The sequence below is a fragment of the Lepidochelys olivacea genome (assembly GCF_965140295.1).
Source record: "Lepidochelys olivacea isolate rLepOli2 genome assembly, chromosome: 1".
Taxonomy (NCBI): Eukaryota; Metazoa; Chordata; order Testudines; family Cheloniidae; genus Lepidochelys; species Lepidochelys olivacea.
Window position 1 is genome coordinate 157,004,463 of NC_140411.1, and position 26,731 is coordinate 157,031,193.

At 43.0% G+C, this 26,731-nt stretch overlaps 1 protein-coding gene across 5 annotated transcripts in view; it reads right to left on the minus strand.

Annotated features, from left to right (window-relative positions):
• The window catches only part of EFHC2 (EF-hand domain containing 2), a 91,505-nt gene that overhangs the window by 40,438 nt on the left and 24,336 nt on the right, over positions 1-26,731 (minus strand). For 2 of the 5 annotated variants that reach the window (XM_084616828.1, XM_084616829.1), the window contains exons 4-9: positions 19,105-19,328; positions 10,694-10,945; positions 8,931-9,041; positions 8,437-8,575; positions 1,491-1,628; positions 433-598 (exon numbers count right to left, since the gene is read on the minus strand). In XM_084616828.1, coding sequence (XP_084472954.1) covers positions 433-598; positions 1,491-1,628; positions 8,437-8,575; positions 8,931-9,041; positions 10,694-10,945; positions 19,105-19,328 — 1,030 coding nt within the window. The remainder of the gene's footprint in view (positions 1-432; positions 599-1,490; positions 1,629-8,436; positions 8,576-8,930; positions 9,042-10,693; positions 10,946-19,104; positions 19,329-26,731) is intronic. The other 3 variants (XM_084616830.1, XM_084616831.1, XM_084616832.1) reach the window with 2 other exon arrangements.

The following is a 26,731-nucleotide window of genomic DNA, read 5'->3' on the forward strand; positions in this document are numbered from 1 at the left end:
AGCCCTGTCGGGAATCTAATAAAACCCCCTGCTTCAGGCAGTCAGGGGAGGAGGAGAAGGAGAGAGGACTGGAACTTGGAGGTGTATTGTAAGATTTGAAAAAACAGAGAACTGAAGTAAGGGAGACCCGCCCCCGCAGGGGAGGGAGACTTCCTCCCCCAACATCTAAGGACCGAAGGTTCCTCACCCAAGGGGGAGGAGGGTAAGAACCCACAGGAGTTGAGAGGGGCTGGGGCTCAGAGTGAGGAGCAAACCCAGGCCCCTCCCCTGCTTCCGTCCTCTACCACCTTCCCGGGCCACTGTTGGGGACCTCAGTGGCCCAAGAGCAGGGGCAAGAGGTGGCATCTTAGCCCCCTGCCAAGAAAAGCACAGGACCCACCATACTAACATCGGCCATCTTGCCACAACTGGGATTATCTTTCACTAAAATACCTGTCTTTCTCCAAGAATTTCTTGAAATCTTTCTGGGGAGGTTGGGGAAGAAGGCTCATGCAGGAGCCTAGAGAATCCTCTTCAGAGCCAAATCCAGTGTATGGTGGAAACTTCCTTTCTATTTTTGGAGGAGGTGGAGCCTTGAATGGAACTGGAGTAAAATCCTCTATAAGAAAATAAGATAGCAAGATTTTTTCTTCAGATAATGCTATTTTATTAAAGATATTGCATTTTCAGTATAGATGTCTATTAATATATCCGAGTAACAGAGCAGAACCTCTCTCTTTAAATCATGCTTGCTTCACTATTTATAGGGTGAAATGCAGGCCTTATTGAAATCAGTGGCAAAACTGCAATCATAATTTTGACAGGGCCAGGATTTCATCCATGCCCAGTAATGTTTGGCAGAAATCAGTCAATAGGAAGGGAAATATTATTCCTAAACAGAAGAACCAAATTTTTAAAACCACTTTTCAACTCTTACCCCTTGGGATCATTCCACAATTTAAATTCCTTACTTGTGATATTTTTCTCTGTTTTTTGTCAATTTCTATGTTTGTATTGGAAGAACTCAAATGTTTGTCAGTCTTGGCAAGTTGCCAATAAATTCAGTCTTATCCCAAATACATCCAAACTTTCTGAAGCTTTACTTTTATAGTCCTTCCCCTACCCTACTCTTATATATTGCCTTAGCTCCAGACTCACTCATCAGCATTATTCCACAACTATGATCCCTTTCTCCATATGAACATGACCAATAACCAATCTGTCCTCTCTTCACATATGCCTGTCAGCTCAACAAGCTGTTATAAGGTCCACCCTGATCCCTATATCTAGCAAAGATCCTGCTGCCCCAGTATCAGCTGCTGCTCTAGCGTGCCATAGTTGCTCCCCTGAACCTGTGTTTCCCAGTATTACAACTTGCAACAGCTATTGAGGCTTACAGCCGACATAAGAACCTAAACAGATACAGTTTTGATTATTATTTTCCCTGAAAATAAAGTTTATTAACATTGAAGCAACACTGATAGATGTTGGAAAACAAAAGGACAACGCACTAGGCAAATCACCAGCCAGAAGGATGTCACAGCATCCATGGTCCATGAAAGAACTGAGGGCCTCAGAAAGGCCGTGTACAACAATGGCCACAAACAAGAATGGGGTTTTTTTTTCTTCCCAAGCCTTGTCTCTTCTACCTGGAGTGGGAGAGATTTAATTCACTATTTTTTCCCTTTTCATTACCAAAACAAAAGTATCCAGTGAAAATGGTGAAATTTACACACAGTTCTATAGGAAGAAAAACTGATTGAATGAAGAATGAATTTTTTATCTGAAACATCCCCAACATTGTTGTACTGTAGGTTTGGTTTTGGCACATGTAGAGGAAAAGGGTGAAATTTGGGCCAATTCAAACTTTTCCTGAAGTGCTTTTTCAGTCTACATATCTATTTAAAATAGGGGTTCTCAAACTATGTCGGGGCCCCAAAGTAGGTCACAACCCCATTCTAATGGGAGCACCAGGGCTGGTGTTAGACTTGCTGGGGCCAAAGTCAAAGCCAGAGGGCTTCCACCCTGGGTGGTGGGGCTCATGTTTGGGCTTCAGTCCTGGGCGATGGAGATCAGGTTACAGGCCCTCTGCCCAGGTAGCAGGGCTCAGGCTTTGGTGGGCTCAGGCTGTGGTCCCCACTTCTGGGGTCATGTAGTACTTTTTGTTGTCAGAATGGGGTCGCAGCACAATGGAGTTTGAGCGCCGGTGATTTAGAACATGCTAATAAAGGAAGATCATAGCAACCTACTCTTTTAAATTCAGATTTATCTAACACAAGTTTGTTGTTGAAAAGTAGAGCAAGAATTCAGATGTCAGAATTTCTCCTAAGTATAAGTCCTAAACACAAGAAGCACCTTCTCCATGCTTCCTTCAGCAGTTACTTCTATTGCAACATATCCTGTTGAAAATAAGTTCTTAATGGAAAATCTAACGCCTCCTCTTGAACCAGTCAAGAGGAGTTTCTATAAAAACAAAGCTGCCAATGTATTTCCCTCAGAAGTTACACATGCCCTTTATATATACAGATATAGATATAGCGCAACTAGTCTGGGGGGGCTCAAATCCTAAATCAATACATAAAAAGAAGTCTCCTGCTAGGAAATTTTCAAATTTTACACCAAAAGCCATCACTGTAACAGAGTAGAATCATATAAGTAAACACATGACAAAATATTATTTTCTAAAAACATTATTTCTGGCAATATTGACCCTCTAGAAAATTTCAGTGTAGTGTGTGAGGAGTTACATGTCCGACTCTAGTTAAAAAACAAAACACTGTGTACATAAGTCTCTGCATATTGAGAGGGGGAAAAACCCCTATGTGAGTTTGTATGTTGAATTACAGGTGATCACACATGTATTCTCTAGTTGAAAAAGAACTATCAGATTTATAATGTTTATTATTCTCAATTACAGTAGCTTTAATTTGTGGGACCTACATAACAAATGGAACACGGATTAAGATCTTTCTTGCACTCCAAGAGTGCCACCTAGTGTATTTACTCAATTTAGTTTTACTCTCTTGGTACTCAGCAATTGTACACATGTTTCAATGTGTCGGTCATACCTGTAATCAACCATGCTTAATGTAGCACTAATAAGTCACGATATCAACAAAATACTATAGTATTCAATTGCTGTTGTATTTAGGTGTCCATTTTTTGTCTTCCCAGGTCCCGTTACATAAAGCCAGTCTAGATTGGGCTCTGTGTAATTATGTAATATTCCTGTATGGTCTTTAACTTTGGCCCTCAGAACCAATTCCTAAGAATTTAATGATTTGTTATCCCTGAATTCATATTTTATCTCTATTAAAGTCCTGAAAGTCTGTAACAAAACAGTTTAGCAGAAGTATTTTTGAACATTTGTAAATATGTCGCTTGCTGTAATAATCTGCAGAGTAACCCGATGTTCTTATATGTTCTTCACAAAAGAAATCTTGCAAATCATTAGGGACCAATACAGAAAATAAAGTAAGTAAAGTCCATTTATTCAAGTCTGACTACTCTTGATAGCATAGCAATATTTTCAGAATCCTTCTCAATCCATAGCTAACTTTGCACACACAGCAGTTGATCTTCCAGTGATCTGCTGCACAACATCTATCCATCTCCTCACTGGTCGTCCCCTACTATGATGACCTTGTACCATTCCTTGTAACACTTTAATGTGAATTTACTGTGGTATTGAAAGCCTGGGTAATGAAATCCTATTCATGGACAGGACAGGTACACCATAGGCACTGGCAGTCTTCTCCACCCTGCTGCATCAATGCAGCTCAATCTTGAAACTGAAGGATCATCTCGATGGGTATGTCTTCACTCCACAGTTAATCTGGATGATTGACATCTGGGTCTGAGCACCTGGGTTAGGTGCCCAAGTGTGAGTGCCCCCACTGCACAGTCCTACCCTACCCTACTTAATGTGTCATCACTGTTTCTGCCTTCGGCCATGCGTATCTGGAGGGATGGGAGGGAGGTATATCCCATACTCCTTTGCTGTAGGATTCATTCCCAGTCAGTTGAGGGAGAACTTGTCTGTCTGGAGGGACTGTGGGAAGGGCATCAGAGGACTACCAGAACATCAGTGATTTTGTCTACATCTTCACTGCCAAGTGGGTGGGTTCTAGCCGAAGTGAAAATGGGCTTTAACCCATGCCTCCAGCTGAGCAATGTAAGATAGCCTGGGCTTAAAGCACCCTCAGATCTGAGTCAGAGGATTTTCTATCTAGATATTAGGGAACTCGGGCTAAAACCCAGGTAAAAGCCTGCGTTATCTGTGTAGTGAAGACATACTCGATGCGTGAGAGAGCAGTTCAGTCTCCAGAGCAATTCAAGGAACCTAACTGTGGTGCTGGTTTTGGTGACCAGAACACCTACCCACTGACACCCTCAAATTCATTTCACATAACATACCAGTCACTACATTCTAACCACTTTCAATCACGAAACAAGATCTGAACCAGCAACATCAAGGCAAAAAACTTTATATCCCATTATTAATCCCCAGAGCCATCCAGTCCCCCTTAAGAATAAAAACAACTTGAATATTATGTAGTCTTCTCAGTAGCAAAACTGGTGATAAGGACCAGTTTGGTGGCATAGCAAAAGCATTATGCTGGCAAGAAATCAGCTTTCAAATTTGAGATTTCATCTTTTGCTTCCAATTTCAATGGAGTTTTAAAAGTACCAGTGAAGGGGTACTTGCAATTCCCTTGGACTAAACACAGATGACTAGTACTGGTCATAATGCTAGGTTCATGCATTTGCCAACAACCAACAGGTATAGAAGAGGCCTCCCCTAGTTTCCAACTTTATTTTAGTGACATGAGATCCTGCTTCACAGTTCACCTACCAAGTAAAACAAAGAGGCAATGCCTCCTTTTCTCCTGCCTTCCAAAAGGAATATTACAAGAGCACCTATTTGTCACATGGTTGGCAGTGCAACCAAAAATGTGACACTATTTAATTTTGGCTCACAAGAATAATAGGAGGCCCTCTTCCCCCTCCACATACTTTTCTATTATTTATTAATTAAATATTATTTATGAAAGGACACTTCTTACTCTACTTCTGTGCTATGATGAGACAGTAAGTAAAAAGCATAAATATAGTTCTCCTCAGAGACACACTCAAGAGTATGTTTCCCATTTCATTTGGGCATTCATTGTCTATAATGTATATGTGGCCATTGCTGCATTCAGATCATCCTTCTCTTTCTATGCAGCTGCATTAGCAAAATTTAGGCAGACTATATCCGACATTAAGGTGTCTTTCTCTTGCATTCAGACCAGTGCTGCATGCATCCATAATAATGTCAGGCTTCCCGCTGAAGGGCATGAGCTATCGTTTACAAAGCTGCTGTCCTTTGAAAACTTTCCCTTTGCTTTCACAAATATTATGCAGAGCAAAACAGGCAGAAACATTGCAAACATATTGATTATCATAACAACTGCACTTCAAGAGAAATCTCCTTGTCCTCCTAAAAGGCAATTCTATTAGCATACAACTCCTGCTGAAGCCATGTAGTCAAATAAATGCTTGAACAAAGAACAGCAAGAGGTAAGATGGGTAACTCGAAGTCGCAACAGCACCAGTGAGCTTGGTCCTAGAAGGTGCTGAGCACTCTGGTCCCAATTTAACAAAACACTTAAGCAAGTGCTTAACCTTTGCCAAGGGCACAGTCCTACTGAAGACAAGTTAAAACTAAGCATGTGCTTAAATGCTTTTCTGGATCAGGAACAGAGTGCTGCGCACATTGCATGATCAAGCCCACAGAGGTATTTCTGCCCGCTCCAAATAAAGTCTGCACAAGCTCCATGGAGGACAAACATACCCTCTTCCTGGGGTTTGAATTTATTGGTAACTCACAAACAACAAAACATAAACCCCAACCTTGAGTTTTCTCCCCCACCCTACCTGTTCCAAGAATTACCCACAGGACCTCCTTGTCTCTACCCTTAGTCCCCTCTGACTAAAAGGTCACTCCTTTTTATATCCTGATAAGGTATCCAGGGGGTTAACACGTCACGGTAAGTCAGCAGAACTTAGCAGCTTTATGCAAGGTTCTAACCCCTGCTAACAAAGTGGGTCATATTGAGATGCCTGCATTTCTACATAGAATCATAGATCCTACCACCCTAATACACACTATTTATTTTTCTGATATTTGCATGGGAAACAGTGTGCCATTCTGCCCTCTCATAAACTTGCCCAACTAGCTGAAGTTAATATCCATAAACTAGTACCAGCAGTCAACCAGCCACTATTACGCTAGAGAAACAACCTTTGCAGCCGTAATATTTAGCTGTATTAGTTGGTGGGCAGATAATAGTTGTGTGTGTTTCATTTACCACACCACCCCAATTACAGAAGCCCCATTCACCATTCCAGCAATCACGGTATGGACATTCTTCATTTTAACAACATGTTCTGATAGGGTCTTGTTTAATGTCTGGCATATTTGCACCAGTATTGTTCCAACTGTTTTTTTTTTCTAATGCCAACAAGTGAGGCAAGCAGCAGTATTCAATATGTGTAGTTAGCTTCAATAAAGGCTTCTACTGTAATAGTGGGCCAAGCTCCAGAGAAATAAAAAGGTGGCCTTCCTCCTTCTGATGTTTTTCAGTCATTTGCTGCTGTCATTCTACAGCACTACAGTACCTCATTCCACCAAGGAGTTAATTGGACTTTGGTCCAAACTCTGTGTTCCATCTGGTCATGAGTCTGGGTCACAAACAAGTCTACCCTGATATCTGGTTTCACATGTCAGGAAAGGGTTGTAGCAGCACTTTTGTCACCACTTTTGAGCAGTCCAGATACATGTTAGTATCTATTCACTGGATAACTAAATTGATGGTAGGATAAACTGCTCTTCCAAGGAGACACCCATACTAAAAACAGCTCTGATTCTGAATGGGGAATTCTGGGATTGCTAAACTAAATCCCATACTCCCAGAATGTTTTCCCATCTTGGAGACAAACCCCGATTGTTTTCCAAAATTCAGTGTCCCAGTTTGCAATTCTTGAGGCTTTATGGGATAGCTGCTGTGATGTTCCAGACTGCACAGATTCTGTATAGTAGAGAGCATTAAATGTAGATTTGCCAGCATCATTGTGCAGGAAAACACAATTGTTGTGAGGATGCACTGAATCATCTCAAGGGAGACAAACATCTAAACTCAGCTACCATTTTCAGAAAATAGATCATCTGACATCTTTACAAAATGCAGTGTGATGGGGAAGAATATGAAATCAGTGTACACACATGTTCAGATGTACATTCTTTTACATACTTTGACTGAAGGTACGGATATCAGAACAGGGAAGTGGAAGAATCAATAGCCTTTATGTAGGATCATTTTATTGTTCTGGTTTTGAAATAAAAACAGTCAAGGGCATAACATGCAAATCTGGGTTGGCTTTAAATAGATCACACAAGATAACCCATATTCAAGAAAGATGAATTCAAACTGGCACAGGTGTAGAAAAGGGTTACTAGGATGATGAGGGAAATGGAGACCCTACCTTACAAGGGGAGGCTAAAAGAGCTTGTTTTTTTTAGATTAGCAAAACAAAGGCTGGGAGGGAATATCATTGCTCTCTCTAAATACAGGGAGAGCAAAGAGCTATTTAAGCTATGAGGCAATGTTGGCACAAGAATAAATGGGTATAAATTGACCATGAATAAATTTAGGCGGGAAATTTGAAGAAGGTTTCTAACCATCAGAAGGGTGAGAATCTGGAACAGCCTCCCAACAGGAATTGTGGGGGCAAACAACCTAATTAGGTTTAAGATAATTTATGAAGTAGGATTGTATGACAGGGTTTCCTGCACTGAGAGAGGACTGGGCTAGGCACCTCTGGACATCTCTTACAGTTCATGCCTTATGTTCCTAAAATCTCACACTTCAGGGGCTTCTGGTGGGTCTCACTCATATGCTCAGGGTCTAACTGACCACCATATCCAAGGATGGGAAGCAACATTCCCACAAGTCAAATGGGCACAGACATTGGGCATTTTTTGCCTTCTTCTGCAGAATGGATCACAGGTCACTTGCTAGGATCATCTGGGTATATCTTACTAAATCAATTCCCTGCCATTGCATCGGTGCACCTCAGTCCTGTTCACTGACTTTGGCACACAATAGTTCAGTTTCCTGAAGACTGTAACACTTTGGTCTAATGCTGGTTGTTGGGCTTGGTCTGGATGTGGTTGGGTGGTGTTTAGCGGTCTGTGATGTGCAGGAATTCAGACGGGTGGTCCTTTCTGGCCTTGACTCTATAACAACTCCACTGGGACCCCTGCAAAACTACTATTTTGCTGTTAGCTACTTAAAGCAGGTTATAGCTCCCGGTTTCTAATTAAAAAAAAAAATAAAAGGGTTGCTATTAATAGATTCTTTTAAATTCAAAGTTTAAAAGCGGGCACAGAAAAGGATAAATATAACTACTTACTGATTCCATACTTTGTCGTATAATATTCTTTAGTAAATTCATCACAGTCACAGAGTTTTACCCTCCTTCCCCAAACATTGATCACTGCCCCTATTGTCAGGTCAGAGTCTTTGTAAAATTCCTGATGCACAGTTCCTGTCTAAGAAAAGAAAAGAAAAAAGATTTAAGAAGCACCTCTATGAATCTCAGAATAAAATGGAACTTTCTAAAAAAACCAAACTGTTGGAATTTTACATAAATATTTGATCTTTAACAAAAAAAACCCTCCATATTTCACATTTTAGATGTTTTTACTCCCATTCCAAGCTAAAGCTTTTTCTAAACATTTTCACAAACACTGCATATTAAATTTCAACACTGCTCATTTAAGCAGTTCTACAGTGACACCACCATTCTTACAAATAACCTTCTTTGTTTTAGATAAGCAGGATTTTAGAAACGATAAAACAACTATAATTATGTTAGATGGCCTGAGGTATTCAAAAATATCTGACCTTACGATTGTCCAGAATGTAACGGCCTTTGTTTCCTACTAAGCCTCCAAACACATTGAGAACTGTGCGATCTGTGATTGCACCAGGCTGATACAGCCCTGCTGGAGCATACTGCAAGGAAAGAGAACAGATGCTTCAGAACTGCATCTAATAAAGCAAAAAACAGAGACTTCAGTTACCAAACAAAACCAGTGGTTGTATGAGATAATTTTTATATGACTGTTTTTGTGTGAACATTTTTAGTGAGCATAATGAGGCGTGCTTATATTACTGACCTCCAAAGCCACTCTGCTGTTCAAACTATACATTCAGAGTCCTATTGTGCACCTAAGGGTACAGTCTCTTTCTCCGAAGTAACTGGAAAGCAAAGGTTAGCACAACTAAAGTATTGTATACCTATAAAATTCTGCTCTGAGGATTATTATTATTGCTGGTAGTTATTATTATATTATTGTAGCATGTAAAAGCTGCAAACGGGATTGGGGCCCCATTGTGCTGGGTGCTGCACAAATATAGAAGAGAGCTAATCAGCCTATTCTATTGTGATGAATGTTATAATAAATGTTCCTATAGTAGGTTTTTAATTTATACTAGTAATTTATTCTAGTTATAACCAAAAAAAAAAAACCAAAAAACATTTTTAAATGAAGAATCAACTAGATGTGCACATAACTAAAACAGATTTTATTATTTTTTAATGTAACCCCAGTCCCTCCTGTATACCATCCCCATTTTGGGTAATCTTTTGCTGCCCTTTCTCTAACTTCCATTGACTTCAGAGAGAAGTAGACACTTGAATCCCAATCCTTCAATGAGCAGTGCATGGGTATAGGGTCTGCTAAGTCAGCACTCACTGCAAGACCAGGGTCCCAGACTGTTGGCTCTTCAAGGCAGGGATCGGTTGTTTTTTTTTAAATTGGCCTATAAACACCTATGGCCTATAAACACCTATGGCTTACAGAATTAAATATTATAACAAATATTAAAAGCAAAGGAGGGGGGAAATAATTCAACACTGAATTACTCCAGACCTACAGTGATGCAAGTCTATCACCAGTATAAGAATGGAATGACACAAAGGTGATTCATGCTCATTGTGTTTAAATTCTAAAATGGTAAGTAAGTTATGGAGGACTAAACTAATTAGTAGACCCCCTCTAAGGGCCTGATCTAATATCGATTGAAGTCAGTGGAATGACTCCCATTGACTTCAATTTGGCTTTGGATTAGACCCGACTCTAAGAATTCAAGTTAAAGCAATGATACTGTAGCTGCTAGCAACAATTTACATTGCTGAATCTTGAAACTGGACTTTTTCTAAGGACTTAGGAAAAAATCATGGCCCAATTCTGAATGCACATCATTTTTATGATGGTGTAACTCCACGGATTTCAATGGACTTACACTGATTTACACGGGTGTGCTGGGGTATTAAACTATTAAACTTAAACTTCTCCATTAGTATAAAATTATAAGGAAAAGGAAATTGTAGAATACAAACCTATTAGTTCGCCCATCTGAATTTTCTCTCTTCTTGATTTAAGTACAGCATTCCCAAGCCTAATTATTTTTTATAATTTTTGTACCTATTGTGTGATCAAATACATGGGCAAGAAAAAAAATCTCGTAATTGTGGTCATACTCAGTCATTTTGATAATATACTGTAATTAACATTATACTCCTAATACAGGAATTTGAAAATAATGCATTTACGCTTTTAGTTGGCAAAAAAACAAAGTATGCTGCATTTTTTATTCTTCACCTTTGGTAGCTTCTTCCTATTGAGGAAAAGTGGAACAGCATCCCGGCCCGAGTTTACTGGTATCACTTCTTTTATTTCAATAGTATCATCAGCCAAAAAATAGTGCAGAATAAGTTCTCGTGGGTCCCCAAACATGGATTCTGTATCATCCCACATACAGTAAAAACGTAAAACGTGTCCATCGTACTCCAGAAACTGTCTCAGAGTGTCAAAGCGCTCATAAGGGCGCAAGGGCTTTATACTATCCGCAATCTGAAGATCAAGGAGAAATGAAAGAGAGCATTTTTAAAATGACGTGTTCTCAAGTGCAGGAAAAAAACACAGGGTAAAGACATGTTATCAGATTAGTTTCAAGGGTTTCAAATTATGTAATTTAGCTATGGTAAATCACACACCACATAGCCAAAGCACTATTTGAAAAAAGAGGATACTCTCAGTATATTTTTGAAAAGATCAATTATTTTTAGACTTTTCAATCCTTGTTTCTCCTGCTATAAACAGTCCTTCCAATCAGAAAATTGTCAACACGTTTTTAACTATAAGATATTAATAACCTGTGCCACACAAGTTTCAACAACTGGTTGAAGTTTCAATTGGTACCTATATGGCTACGTTTCATGATAATCACCACCCTCTTTGATTTTTTCAAAGATATTTTATATCAGTAATTAACTACTGTAAAATGGTTGCTGAAAAAAGCAGAGGTTGCAGTCAAAGAGATGATGTAAACCATGGTGTTTGAAATGAAAAAGCTGTTGATCTGGCATTTTCAAGGCTTCTGGGGAGCTTACGTGATTGTTTTAGAAAAGGACTAAACTTGATGAATCAAGACAAGTTTTTGATGGCTTACATGTAGACGCATCCTTTGACCTTTACATCATTTAGATGGAACAACTTTGGGATATTTTCTTCTCCTTAAGGGGAACTTGAAAACTTTCTAGAACGTGACCCTAAGCTTTGCATATCCATGTCAAACCCAACCAGCACCAGCACTTCCATCATAGCCACCACCATCCCCCAATGTTGGAATGCAGGAATTTACCACCACACAATTTGGCATTCTTTTCCCTAGACCTCCAAGGTGCTGTGACCAGACTAAACAAGAGGAGGGAACTAGGCAACATTACTTTTTCTGCAAAAAGAAAAAGGAGTACTTGTGGCACCTTAGAGACTAACAAATTTATTTGAGCATGAGCTTTCGTGAGCTACAGTTCACTTCATCGGATGCACGAGCAGTAGCTCACGAAAGCTTATGCTCAAATTGGTTAGTCTCTAAGGTGCCACAAGTACTCCTTTTCTTTTTGCGGATACAGACTAAATACGGCTGCTACTCTGAAACCTGTCATTACTTTTTCCATGGCTGCGTTGAGCAACTGCAGAGATGTGAATCTAACGTTCCTACTGCACCTTTTTTGTGTAGTATTTTCCATCCCCACCTTATTCCTCCTGCTTCTTTCATATCTTTCTCTTTTTGCCATCTGCTTATTTAGAGCCTGGTTTAGCTAACCAAGAGAGGCTTCACCTTGTTCAAAGTGGTCCTGAGCAGCCCAATCATAGTAAAATAAAATATTTGTCTTCCACGGACTAGTTACAGAAAAACAAGAGCCACAAAGTCAGCTGGAATTTGCACTACCACTGTGTGTATGATTTTCCAGTAGCTGCACTGCAAATATCAAAAGAGAGAAGCTGCATTTTTTTGTCTTTGGTATTCTTCTCTCTCTCCCCATTTGAGTGAGTTTATTTTGCATTGTCTTAAAAGAAATAGGATTGACCTTTACCAATAAAAGCTGAGAGCTATCTGGCAAAGACACCCACTACCAACTAAGAGCTCATCAACACTGGGAAAATACATCTTGGGTGTGTTTTCACAAAGGTGTATTCTACAGGGTCAGATTAAGACAAGGGGATAAGCCCAATACCCGAAGTCATGTGATGAGTTCAAAAATTCCGTTTTCATTTGACAAAAAAATAAAGGAAGTTTCTTTCTAGCCCTTGTAGTTATGGTGAAAAGCTTGTAAACATCAAAGGACAACTAATGCACAGATGTCTGCCTGAGGCTGCAGACAGCCTGACACAGCTTCCAAGATGTGCAGGCTGCCTCATATATCTTTATGGGGTGTTAAATCCCATTGTCACTGCTGAGCACTGTCACAGAGGAGCCTCAACAACAGAAAGGGAGAGGCAGACATGTGGGGTCTGTACTAATTGCTGCTTCCATGGATGCTCGCTGGACCCCTGACAACTGTCTGCAAACCCCTGACCACAACTCCCAAGGGGGCAGGTCAGAAAAAAAGCACAATGCCTCCTCTTCTTCATACTGGTGAGGAAGAAAAGGAGACATGGCCCTCAAGAAAGTGACCAGGGAAAAATCTCTTGTTGCTACTCCCACTGCTCTTCCCTGATTTGTGGGGAGACGGATCCCAAGCCCTGCAGAAAACAAGTGCCCAAACAAATGAATCTACAGTCACACTTGTGCTTGGACCATAGAATCATAGGGTTAGAAGGGAGCGTAAGGGTGATCTAGTCTAACCCTCTGCCAAGATGCAGGATTTGTTGGGTCTAAACCATCCAAGACAGGTGACTATCCCTATCCAGAATCCCTTTGAAAACCTCCAGTGAAGGAGCTTCCACAACCTCCCTAGGCAGTCTGTTCCATTGTCCTACAGTTCTTACAGTTAGGACATTTTTCCTGAAATTTAATCTAAATCTGCTATGCTGTAGTTTGAACCCACTGTCTCTTGTCCTGCCCTCTGTGGAAGAGAGAACAACTTTTCTCCATCTTTTTTAATGGTAAACTTTCAAGTATTTGAAGACCACTATCACATCGCTTCTGAATCTCCTCTTTTCCAAATTAAACATACCCAGTTCCTTTAGCTTTTGCTCACATGGCTTGCATTCCATCCCTTGGATCATCTTTGTTGCTCACCTATGGATCCTTTACAGTTTCTCTACATCCTTTCTATACATTGGTGACCAAAACTGGACACAGCACTCCAGCTGAGACCTAACCAGCGCCGAGTACAGTAGTACTATCACCGTTCATGACTTGCATGCTATGCCTCTGTTAATGCAACCTAAAATTGCATTTTCTCTTTTTTCCCCAACAGTATCGCACTGCTGACTCATGCTGAGGTTGTGATCCACCAAAACTCCCAGATCCTTCTCAGCAGTGCTGCTGCCAAGCCAGTTATTCCCCACTCTGTATTTGTGCACTTGATTTTTCTTCCCTAAATGTAGCACCTTACATTTCTCTTCGTTGAATTTAATTTTGTCGTCTATAGCCCAGTTCTCCAATTTATCAACATACCTCTGAATTATAGCTCTATTGTCCAACGTATTGGTAGACCCCCATGATCCCAATTAAATCTACCTTTAAAAATGTTAGGGAGACAAGGTGGGTGAGGTAATATCTTTTATTGGACCAACTTCTATTGGTGAGAGAGACAAGCTTTCAAGCTTACACAGAGCTCTTTTTTAAGTCTGGGAAATGTACTCTGAGTGTCACAGTTAAATATAAAGTGGAACAGATTGTTTGGCACAAGCAGTTAACCCATATTTCAAGGGACTATTAAAGGTGAAGTGGCAGGGGGAGGAGGAAGCTGGGAGGGGGTTATTAATGGGTTACAGATTGTTGTAATAAGCCATAAATCCAATGTTTCTATTCAGTCCATGTTTTTTAGCGTCTACCAAAGTTCTGAATGCAAGTTTCCAGGCTCGTCTTTTGAAAAAGTGTTGTGCAGGTTTCCTCTTAGGATGAGGACTAATAGGTTTATTAGTATTCATTCAGCCTAAGCAATATCATAAGCAGGATGTTGTGACTGGGTATACAAACCCCACGCTGAACAACACAGGGTTAAAGACATACTCTGGGCTCAGGCAGCTCCGCCTGCTAAACTTGCAAAGCGTTCACAGGCTGAAGGAGAAGCTTAACAGCAGCTCATTTGTGGGCATACCTGCAAAGAGGACAGACAGTCAATGCTCAGCCCCTGAGGAAAGGGCTGACTGAAGGCAGGAGCTTCCCCGACAACCACTGCCTGAAGCCTTCCCTGAGGGAAGTGAGGGCCAGACTCTGACACACTCTGAGATGGAGTCATTCCCCTCTGTCTCTTATTAATTCAGTTTATTTGCATTAATTCCCTAAGTTTTTTGCTCATGGACCACCCCACCCCAGAAGTGAAGGGACTGTGAAGTGACCTCGCTGGAGGACCAAGTCACAGGAAGAAGGAGATCACCACAGAGAAGCAACCATCGCCAGGAGATACCCAGCGGGGAGAGAGCTGCTATGCCATGCCTCACCACAAGTAGGCACCATCAGTGAGTCAACCCCTTCACAACTGCTGAAGAATGCAGGACTCCTCCCCACCCCTGGAGAGGATGAAGACTGATTGACCCAGATGGTCAAACACCCTACACCTCTACAGGTCTGAGTTGGTAGGTCAGACAACATGGATCTCAAGCATCTTCTCAAGTGCATGACAGAGAATCAGCAGCAGCAACAGGCAGCAGAAGCCGCAACTCCTGCAGCAAGTGGCAGCCCAACAGCAACAGCTGGCCTGGGCCCTAGAGGCACAACCGCAGGAACAGCAGCAAAGGCTGGTCAACAATTAAGGGTCTGATGCAGCTCAGGGTCTCCCAGGAGTTTCCCCTCCAGAGCCCATAGGCCTCACCAGTCAGTGAAACTCACTAAGATGAGACCTGAGGATGGACCCAGAGGGTTTCCTGGCAATATTTGAGTGAGTAGCAACAGCAGCCCAGTAGCCACCTGACCTGACAGGACAGGCATAGGCTGACAGGACAGGCATAGGCTACATATCAGGGGCTGGACTTTGTGTGTGCCCAAGACTACATACAAGTGAAAGCAGCTATACTCACCTACCCTGACATCATGGAGAAGACCTTCTGACAGAGGTTCCATGGGGAGAAATACCCCCAGGGAGCCTGACCTTACATGGTTGCCCAGAAATTGGGACCTATGCTGAAGGTATTTAAAGCCAGAGATTTGGACAGGAGTTCAGCTGGCTGAGCTCATCATGGGTGGAGCAGTTTGCCCACATGCTTCCAGCTCGGGGTAGGCACTAGGTGCTCAAACACCAGCCAGAGTCCCTAGCCGAGGCTGTCTGGCTGATGGAAGATGATCTAGCTGCTGAAGTGGCTCTGGCAGCATCACACAAGAACCTGCCTGACGCCGAGGGAGCCCCTCGACTCACCAGGGGTATTTGCGATCAGGCGGTATGGTCTCAGAAGCACCAGCCTCTAAGGGGCCCCGGGCTGTCCCTGTTGGGAAACCACAGCATCTCAGCTCAACAAAGGTCACTGGGAGCCCCATAGACTCCTCTGCAGGAAAGCCAAGGTATGGGAGCAGACAAGCCACATAAGGAAAGGCGACCTCAAATATTAGGCTTAGGGCCAGTGCCCACTCAGCCAGCAGTGGGAGTTTGCTTTTCATGTGGGCAGTCCCCCCCGCCAAATTTTATTCACTGATATTTTTAGTAAAACTCACGGACAGGTCATGAATTTCTGTCTACTGCCCATGACCTGTCCGTGACTTTTACTAAAAATACACATGACTAAAACATCGCCTTAGTTATAACACCATTAAATTTCAGATTTAAATATCTGAAATCATGAAATTTCAGATTTTTAAAATCCTGTGATCATGAAATTGACCAAAAATGGCCTGTGAATTTGGTAGGACCCCATTTACAGCCAACTGCCAGTGGTGAACAGGTAGGTGATAGACCCTCAACAAGCACAGCCAGTGGCAGATTTAGAGTTAGTGGGGCCCTGTGCTCAGCTTCATTTTTGGGGCTCCTCCTTGGGACGCAGCCAAGAAAAAGAACATTCTCTCTTATTGCCCCCTTGCCCCCATTTTTCATTCTTTTTTTCTTCATCTTCCTCCTATAAGTAATAGGAAGTAAATGAAAATAAAGTGAGGTACCTTGATTGTTCTTGTAGTCTAACTTATTTTTCCACCGACCACTTGAAAATCACTGAGGGTCTTGGCAGACCACTTAATGATCTTTCCCAATATTGTTTGTACCGTTAGCTAACGATTGTAAAGCACTTTGGATAAGAGCGCTCGATGAAAAAAAAATGTAAAAAAACATTGGGGTGAGGGATCTAGCCAGGACTTAGGGTGCGGGAGGGGGCTCGGGGCTGGGGATGCAGGGTCTGGGAGGGAGTTAGGGTGCAGGAGCAGGCTGGGAGTTGGGGTGCAGGAGGGGGCTCAGGGCTGGGGCAGGGGAGTGGCGCGCTTACCTGGGGCGGCTCCCCTTTGGTGTGGGGGGTGCAGGAGTCAGGGTGGGCAGGGGGTGTAGGGTCTGGCCAGGAGTTAGGATGCACGAGGGGGCTCAGGGTTGGGGCAGGAGGTTGGGGTGTGGAGCACTTACCTGGGGCAGCTCCCATTTGGTGCAAGGGGTGCAGGAGCTCCCATTTGGTGCTCAGGGTAGGGGTGTGGATGGGGGGGTGCAGGAGTCAGGGCTGGGGTCATGGAAGTGCTCCCAGCCCCCTGCCCTGAGCAGCTCATGGCAGGGGGCTGGGGAGGGTGTAGGTGTAGGGGGAGTGTGGGGGCCCTGCCTTTGCTCCACCCTGCCCTGATTCCACCCCCTTCCCAAAGGCCCTGCCCCCGCCTCTTCTCCGCCTCCTCCCCCGAGCGCGCTGCAGCCCTGCTCCTCCTCGTCCCTCCCAGAGCAACCTGAGCGCCTGCAAACAGCTGTTTGGCAGCGGGGGAAGTGCTGGGAGGGAGAGGGAGGGGGAGGGGGAGGAGGAGGAGGAGGGGCAGGAACGCAGCACACTTGGAGGGAAAGGTGGGGGAGGGGGGACCTTGGCTGCCTTACCGCACCTTGGTGGGTGCGGAGCCTGCAGCAGGAGCCCCAGGAGCTGGCAGGACCAAGCTTCTGTCCCCGCAACTGCCCGGCTCTGGGGGGCCCTGTTGTTGGGGGGCCCCGTGGCAGGGCACCCTGTGTTTCACTGTAAATCCGCCTCTGAGCAGAGCAGTACCCCTAGTTTGAGCTCCAGGCAGAGCAACTGTACCAACTGGAGAAAGACCAACTGACAGGTGAAGTTCAGTTGCAACTCCTCATTCCCCGGCCTCATAGGTGCGAGGTTATGCGACTGGCTCACAACACCCTCTCTGCGGGTTACCTCAATCATGAGAAGACCCTGTCAGGATTCTGGATCACATTTTTTGGGCTCAGAATTCACCAAGAAGTCAAAGGCTCCTGCCCCACATGCCAGCAGGTAGGACCTAAAGGAGTGACAAAAGCCCCCTGTGGTCTGACTCCCCATAGTAAGCATCCCATTTGAAAGACTCAGCATGGAACTCATAGGGCCTTTAGAAAAAAGTGCCGCTGGGTGCAAACACGTATTAGTTACAGTGGATTACGCAATCCGCTATCCTGACGCAATCCCACTGCATGCCCTCAATGCAAAGATTATTACAGCAGAACTGCTAAAAATCTTTGCCAGAGTAAGGAGTACCTAAGGAGAGTCTTACTGATCAAGGCACCAACTTTATGCCTTGGCTACTGAAGTGTGATCTACTAAAATGAAAGACTCTATATATGTCTATCTATCATCCGCCAATGGACGGTCTGGTTGAAGAATTCAACCAGACTCTGAAAACGATGTTAAAGTTTATTGCTGAGGGCCCACATTACTTGGATCATCTGATTCCTCCCCTGTTTGCTATTTGAGAAGTTCCCCGATCATCTCCTAGATTCTCCCCATTTGAGCGCTTATGTGGGAAATAACCATGAGGAATTCTTGCTACTTTTCAGCAGAGGGGAGGCATCTGGGAAACAGCTAGCACAGTATTACAGTTAATATCTATATTAAAAGAGTTACTTCCAATCCTACACGTGGTGAATCAGATTTATAAGAGACAATCTCGTTCTTTATACTAAGTCTCTAATAATTCTGATTCACTACATATAGGGCTGGAAGCAACTCATTTTATACAGATATTAAATGTAATATTGTGCAGTTACATGCACACAAATATTGAAGACAATTTCACTCCTGTGTTCTTACAATTTTTAGTAACAGATAAGAACTGTTTTATCAAGGAAATACACACAACAGATATTGCTTTTATCATAAGACTTTCTCATGCTAGCTATTCCCCAAATGCTTCCCCTCTGCTTCAAAGTAGATGGGCACATCAACAGGAAAATTGACTTGTCTGGGACTATATTACATGCTATTGCTTGTGATAGTGAGTCAAAGTATACCAAATTGGTGTTTTCTTTTTTGCTTTATTTTTTGGTACTAATTCCAAATTTAATTAACATATATTAAAATAGTTACTTGGACGCATTTTTAATTTGCTGGGGAAATGTTCTTTGCATATGAATTCACAGAGGCTTTTGTGTTTGTAAAATTAGATTTTCACCATCACTGTCTTGCCTTACCTTTTGCCGGGCTCTGGTGTATGGATCTTCTGGATGATATGCTGGAGGATTTAATCGAACTCCCAGCTTCCTCAAAAAATTTTTTGTGAATTGATCACAATCTACAATCTTATACCTTTGGGCATAAAAGATTACTTCTGTATTGATGTTGAAATAATCTACAGTATAAAACTGATCTTCATTAGGAGGTGGAAGTGGAATTCGATGACGCCGGACAATAGTTCCTGTAGCAAAATGATAAGGTAAGTATCTTTTGCTCCAAGGATCCAATTTCACATTAACCTAGTAGGCTTGTTTGATTTTTAAAAAAATGGAAGAACCCCCATAAAATAAAAAATCAGAGAAACTGAGACAACTATTCCTTTGTTCAACAAAGATTGTGCATATAACTATATGTAAAGGGGGATCTTTTTTCTTCTTATAATTATATTAATACTAATAATTAATAATAATACTTTGCATTCATCACCTTCAGAAGGTCACAAATCATTCTCCAAATACTGAGGTCAAACACACCTCTGTGATGCAAGTAAAGAAAATCATTACCTTCTGAGACCAAGATTTACAAGTATGTTATTGGAACAGATTCCCAGCTTGTGGCCCTTAGATCTCAGGACATGACTGGCGGGTATTTTCTTAGCAGCATTCTAAACTGGATGACCATCCAAAGGGTGGGGTGGTCTTTGCCACTTCTATTAAGAAGCTATGGCAGCCCCTACTGCCTTTTATGACCAGTTATTTTCTAAAGAGAAAGGTGAAAAGTCACTCAAAAACCAAATGGCTAAAACTCTATGGAGGTGGACAGCTGGATGACACAGTCTGGGAAACAAAGGATGGCAGAGATGGGATGTCCCTATACAACACTCTACAGGGTGAGAACAGTAATCCATCACTGTGATAAGAGAAGACAACTGTCCTGCCCAGGAGAAACAGCCTGAACTTCCAAGCATGGAGGGAGGGGCCTTCAGCTTAAGGTCACTGAGAAGTAAGTTGAAAGCAGGGGCAATATTGAACTGATTGGCTTCCAGTAGGGAAATGCAGACCACTGACTTGGAGAACAGACTCAGGGCTCACCAATCTGACAACCTAGACAAATTTGGGACTTGCTTTTATTCTTTATAATACCTTAAGCAAAGGACCACCTCCCTGGGAGCAAGGTAACTGCTAATATCCACACTTAAGAAAGGGAATCATTATTGTTTTATCAGCCAAACACCGGGGGACCAGTATATATCTTACATTTTCTATTATTCACAATCCTAGTACTTTGTGCGTTCTCAAAAGACTTTAGGTTAGTTCACTAATATCTGTAAACACCACTCCATCCATGAAGAATCCATCAACTGATAGCCATCAACTGAAACAAAGGTTAAATTACTTTCCTGAGGCCTCAGTTTTGCCACAGATAGTCTGTGACAAGAACCCAGAACTCCTGACTCCACCTCCTGTGCTGCAGCCACAAGATAAGGCATTCATTGATTATATATACACAACACCAGGAGGACTGGGGTTACTAACTATCGGAATCTCTTTCCAGAGGTTCTGAACATGATTAAATCCTAGTAACCTTCAAACTGCTTGTTGCCCCATTTCTTGTTACACAGAGCCAGCCATAATCAGCTGATTGCCCAATTACCCATTATTATTTATATTATGTAGTACATAGGTGCCCTAATCAGGAAGCAGGACCCAATTGTGCTAGGCACTGTACAAATACATAACAAAGAAATGGTCCCTGTCTCAGTGAGCTTACAATCTAAATATGAAATGAGTGATAACAAGCACAAACCACCACCAGGTAGGGGAAGCACCAGGTAACAATGAGACAAATTAAATACAGAACAATAAGCAGTGGTCACAGCACACCAGCTGCCTAACCATAGTTGGCCCATCCACAGCAGCCTTAGTTTTGCTTTTACAAGTCTAACCTCCTTTCCCCACCCAACCCCTCAAAATAAACTCTGTCATATTTCAGCCTTTTGCTATACCCATGGGTGCCTGCAAGCATCTATCCGTGAGACCATTGCTCTCCATGCTGAATCATGGAAGTCAAAAAACGGATACAACTGATAACAGACAATGCCACCTCCAAGCCCTCACAGATAATATTGTTCCCTTCTTCCATCCCTTGTCTGGATACTTGTCCCTCTCGGGCTGGTAATTCCCAACAGGCACTCCCAACATTGAGAATGACAAACTTTACATCCATCACACTGCAAGTTTTACATTGGTTTTTCCTTTAGATATTTATGCCTGGAAAACCAGACTCTCAGGGGAAGAGTGGAATGAACAGCAGATGGTGTCCTGTAGTATACAAGTCTCATTTACACTAATGCACTGTTACACTGTTAGCAGCGCGCAAAGGGACCTTAAAGTGGGCGTAAATTGTCTTCAATGGGACTATTCCTGTTTAAGTTAGACGTGCTTAAGTACATTGCTGAATTGGGCACTGTGCATTGTGGTGATAAATGCCTTAAAATTACATATTATTCACAGTACTTAAGAAGCAGTTTGTAGCCTACTGCTCAAGTAATGTGCTGCAGTTAGGCATGTATACATTAGGACCCACAATGATTATTTTTCTCTTCTGAGTGAATTTAGTGTTTATAACAAGTGGTGAAAAGACAACAGATGACTTTAGTCCAAGGATTTATCCACATAGGAACACCAGCATGGGCAATAGTAAAAAGGAAAGCTCTCTCACACTAATGTTTCTCAACTCATTACTGAGAAACCATCTCTAGGGAATGAGAAGGTAGCCAAGCCTTCATGTCCTTTCAATCTTTGCCTCCCTGAGGAGTCTAGCAACAAAGGTACTACTTTGTGGCAATAATTTTGCAATGAGGACATCTATTGGCTAGGACTGGAATAATATCACCAACTCATTCAATCAAAAATTGTAAACTGTTATAATCACTACTTACAGCTACATAGTTCTTTTACCACTGTTGGTTCCCAATGTGCACTACAATACTAATAAAGATGTAACAATATTCAAACAGTTCTAGTACTTAAGTGAGTACTGTGTAAGTGTGTGTCATATACAATATCTCAGGGGTCTTGTCCCTAGTCTTTGCGCAAGTAGGAGGTCTCTTCCCAATATCTTTCAGCTGTGCATCTTGCACTCTACTTGTTACCACCTGAATCCCTTTTTGATATTTCTCCAGTGTTGAGAAGTGGTAATTTGGCTGGGATTTTTCTTGTGTGTTCCTGTTTGGTGTGTGAATTGCTCTGTTTCTTAGTTAGCCCATGGAAACTCTTTATTGGATATCTTATTTCCCTGGGTTTGGCTCTAGATGGGTTACATTCCAGCCCTGTATTATCAGAGTTATTTGTCAAATATTCACTCCTGTTCTTAAAAGATGCCAATTTCTTCTAATTTTCAGGGTAGTTAACCGAATAAATAAATTTCCCAGTGTTTTCCCCCTACTTTCATTCTACAATTTAAGACCCAGTTATGTCACACATATATCATATCTGTGTCACTGACCTCTCATTGGAAAATAATTATGAGCTACTATCTAGCTAGTCCAACACCAGGTTTGGATACCCACGATAGACAAAGCCTGCTCTATGGAGCCATACAATGAGTTGCAAAGATACTCCTCAGGGATTATGATGTATCAATATACTACCCATGTGCACATTTAGACCATGTCTCCGCTAAGACAACAAATCATAACACATATTCTAATTAACATTATGTAAAACACTACTTAGTACCAACTGTACACAGGCACGGGTTGTGTTTAAAAAATGTTAACTGGTCATGGTTAACACCTGGGTCTTGTGAGGTAATCTCTCAGCCAGAGCCTGCAATGACTCATCCCCCAGGCATGCTGCAACAGCCAACACACAAGCCAGGACCAAGTCAGATGACCCCTGTGGACAGCTATTTACCCCACAGAAAGAGCAGTCAGCCAGTCTGTGCAACGCACCACTTGGCTGGGAACTCTCCCTCTGCCTTGTGGTGTTACAGACTGCTTTGGCTTCCAGCATGCATGGCTCCTGCCTCAGGCTTTCAGCTGGCCCTACACTAGCATCCACCTGCACCTGCCCAAATGAGCTCCACCTCTGCTTCACTGAGTCACCCAGTGACCACCCTGACAGGTCTCCCCCTGGGTTAACCATGACCTGCTACATATTTTTAAACACAACTATCTTTACCCATATAAGGGGCAAAATCATGTTTAATTAGCATTTTAGTTAAAATGCATTAGTTGATGGTTTTCTAACATGATACATCTTCCCAGTGTAGTCAAAAGACTCCGAGAGTCGGTTTTCAACTAGTTTTTCATGGATACTGTGTCTGACTGGGATACACATTTCATCTTGGTGCTATGTAGGTAAGAATTTCTTTGCCACTGAAAAATGTCTTGTGCAGAGGGTGTCAAAAGCACCCTTTTAAAAAAATTAGATATTGTTATGCCTGATCAGGTTCATTTCTTCACATGTACTGTAGATCAATGGTTCTCAAAGCTGGTCCGCCGCTTGTTCAGGGAAAGCCCCTGGTGGGCCGGACCGGTTTATTTACATGCTGCGTCTGCAGGTTTGGCCATTCATGGCTCCCACTGGCCGCGGTTTGCTGCTCCAGGCCAATGGGGGCTGCGGGAAGGGTGGCCAGCACATCCCTTGCCCCACGCCGCTTCCCGCAGCCCCCATTGGCCTAGAGCAGTGAACCACGGCCAGTGGGAGCCGCGATCGGCTGAACCTGCGAACGCAGCAGGTAAACAAACCGGTCCGGCCCACTAGGGGCTTTCCCTGAACAAGCGGCAGATCGGCTTTGAGAACCACTGCTGTAGAGGATAAATCTCAAATTCACCAGTCTAAAGTTTAATAGACATTGTTCAGCACAGATTAGGTTTTTATTATCCTACTTTCATCGGGGGGGGTGGGGGAAAACCATTTCCGCATCAAAAAAAATTGCCATAAGAATCCATTTTAAGAGGACCTGTGTATGCATGCTCAGCCAATCAGATCACTCAGAATGAGTGAACATTCTGACACCTCTTTCAGTAGATGTTACTTCATACAGTGCAGCATCCACCAGACTATTCTACTGCATTACTGATTTTTTTTTTTTTGTAATCTCCTTCTGTTCAGTAGGGCCAACCCTCTTCTTCATTATACTCATTTTGCTACCTGGAATATAGCTTCTCTTCTGTACCAGCCTATGGTGCTGGCATTTATTTTCACTATATGCTTACTCCAGGAGCCAGAACATATTATCTTTTCTGGCATGACTGGTGGACTGACTTTCCACGATCCTAGTTGGAGTGTGAGCGACAGGAAGTTATTGATATATTTATAGAGCACCCATGCCTGTGTCTCTTTAAAGTGTGCTTTTATTTTTGATTTGGACACGTCCAATGACATCTTACAAGAGATCTTTAATACCAAAAAGGGATGCAAGGAAGCCTTGAGGTTAGATTGTGTAAGCAGAGTCAGGATGAGCTCCACCCTGACATCTGGTGGTGAGGTGTGGCAAGTTGTGGAAAAGAACTTCAGGGGCTGATCTCATTTGTATAGGCACACCCACCCCACCTAGAATGAGGCCATAGCTGCCCAAATGGTCACTTTGGCTGCTGTGGGATCCCCAGCGTCTCTGTTATTGGGGCAGGAAGAATAAATTGTTATTACCCTGATTATGGGAATCAAGGACAGGGAACTGTACTTGGCCTTTTGTTATGATGGAGGGACACGCCATCAGCTAAGTAGCACTTGCTAGGCAAGGGACATGGGTTCCAAAACTCTGTGAATTGAGAGAGGCTGGGAACAGGTATTAATACCTGGTGGCATGGGCCCCCTGGTGTGGGCCTTACATGCTAATTGCACTTCTTCCTCTCTCCACTGTGGAATATCAGAGCTGATTTTGACTCCATTAGGAGTCTAGTTACAGGATGCTGAGCTGAATTCACTTTGGGCTAATGGTGCAGCAGCACTGTGGCTCCCCTGCTACAAGCTGAAATCACAAAAGAGCTGAAATCACTGAGTGTTGTGTTAAGTAGTGGGGGAGACTGAAGCTATATGGTAGAGCTGTTTGCAGCACGGTGAGTGGAGCGGCTGGCGGAGCAGTTTGCAGGACAGCAAGTGGAGTGGCTGGCGGAGCAGAGCAGTTTGCGGGACAGCGAGCGGAGCCCCAGGGAGAGGTGGGGCCATCAGTGTTGGACCACATAAGGTGCCCTTTAACACCCCCCCCATCCTCCACCCAGGTTGGGAGGTAAAAACTCTGCAGATAAACGTTTGAACTCTGGGGCTGCCCTGACCAGGGACAGAGACTTTTGGGTCGTTGGACTTTTGGGACTTTGAGTGATTTTGGGTTGCTGGATTCAAGAACCAAAGGGAAAGGACATGCCCCAATTTGCTTGGGGTGGGTTTCGCTTGTGGGTTGTGTTATGAATCCTGTTGGTGGTGTTTCCCCAACATAATGCCATATTGCTTCTCTCTGTTATTAAAAGGCTTTTTGCTACACTCAGACTATGTGCTTGCGAGAGGGGAAGTATTGCCTCTTGGAGGCACCCAGCAGGGGTGGTATATATTTGTCCCAGGTCACTGGGTGGGGGCTCGAGCCGGTTTTGCATTGTGTTATTGGAATGGAACCCCTAGATATTGAACCTGGCCCTTGTTGCTGCCAACTCTGACAGGCAGAAGGGTTACAATTGTAATCTTGCTGAGCAGAGCAGGGAACAAATTATGTCAAAATTGAGTCTCCACTTCCTCCCTAACTCCACAGAGAAAGTAAACAGCACCAGCACTCTTCCTGGTATATCTTACCTCCCATACACACTAGCTCAGCTGTGTTGGCCCATGCATCGAGTAAAGGGAGGCAGAAAGAAATGAGTGAAGCCTTCACTCCACTCACTCAAAGCAACCTTCACAGAACAGGGGAGTAGCACCCCAGGAGCCTCTACTCACCCCACAATAGAAAAAGCAAGCATGGAGGAGTAAGAGGGCTCCTTATATCCACTCACCTGTGTAAGCATGCAGCAAGGGCATGATCTGGCCCTGAATAGAATCATAGAATATCAGGGTTGGAAGGGACCTCAGGAGGTCATCTAGTCCAACCCCCTGCTCAAAACAGGACCAATCCCCAATTAAATCATCCCAGCCAGGGCTTTGTCAAGCCTGACCTTAAAAAATAAACATGACAGAATCCTGATTATCTAAACGTTCCAGGAAACATCAAATAACTTTAGATAATCAGATTCAGTTAAATTGGAGGAGCTAACTGCAACCTCGCTTGCCTGATTGCACTTTCCTCTTCAGCCAGCTGGCCTTGGGGAAGCCAGCCAGCAGGCAGCTCCACTCTCCTTTTCAGCTGGCTGACCTTGGGGAAGCCAGCCAGCTGCTTAACTGTGCTCTAGATTGTGGGACCTAAGCTGCACTGGAAACTACAGTTAACCCCATGGGACATAAATGACTTTCATAACAGAGAGCGTCAGCTAGCCAGGGTTCAAGTTAGCTGGGGATTATGAAATGTATATTAGAATCACCCTAACTTGTCTCCTCTGCACATGGAGGATTTCTTGTTACTGCTCTGCAGTAAAACTCTGACCCTGGAAAGATTTAGGTAGAGTTTTTTTTTGTGTTTTCAAAATTATTGATCTCTCCTTCACTCTGTGCCCCC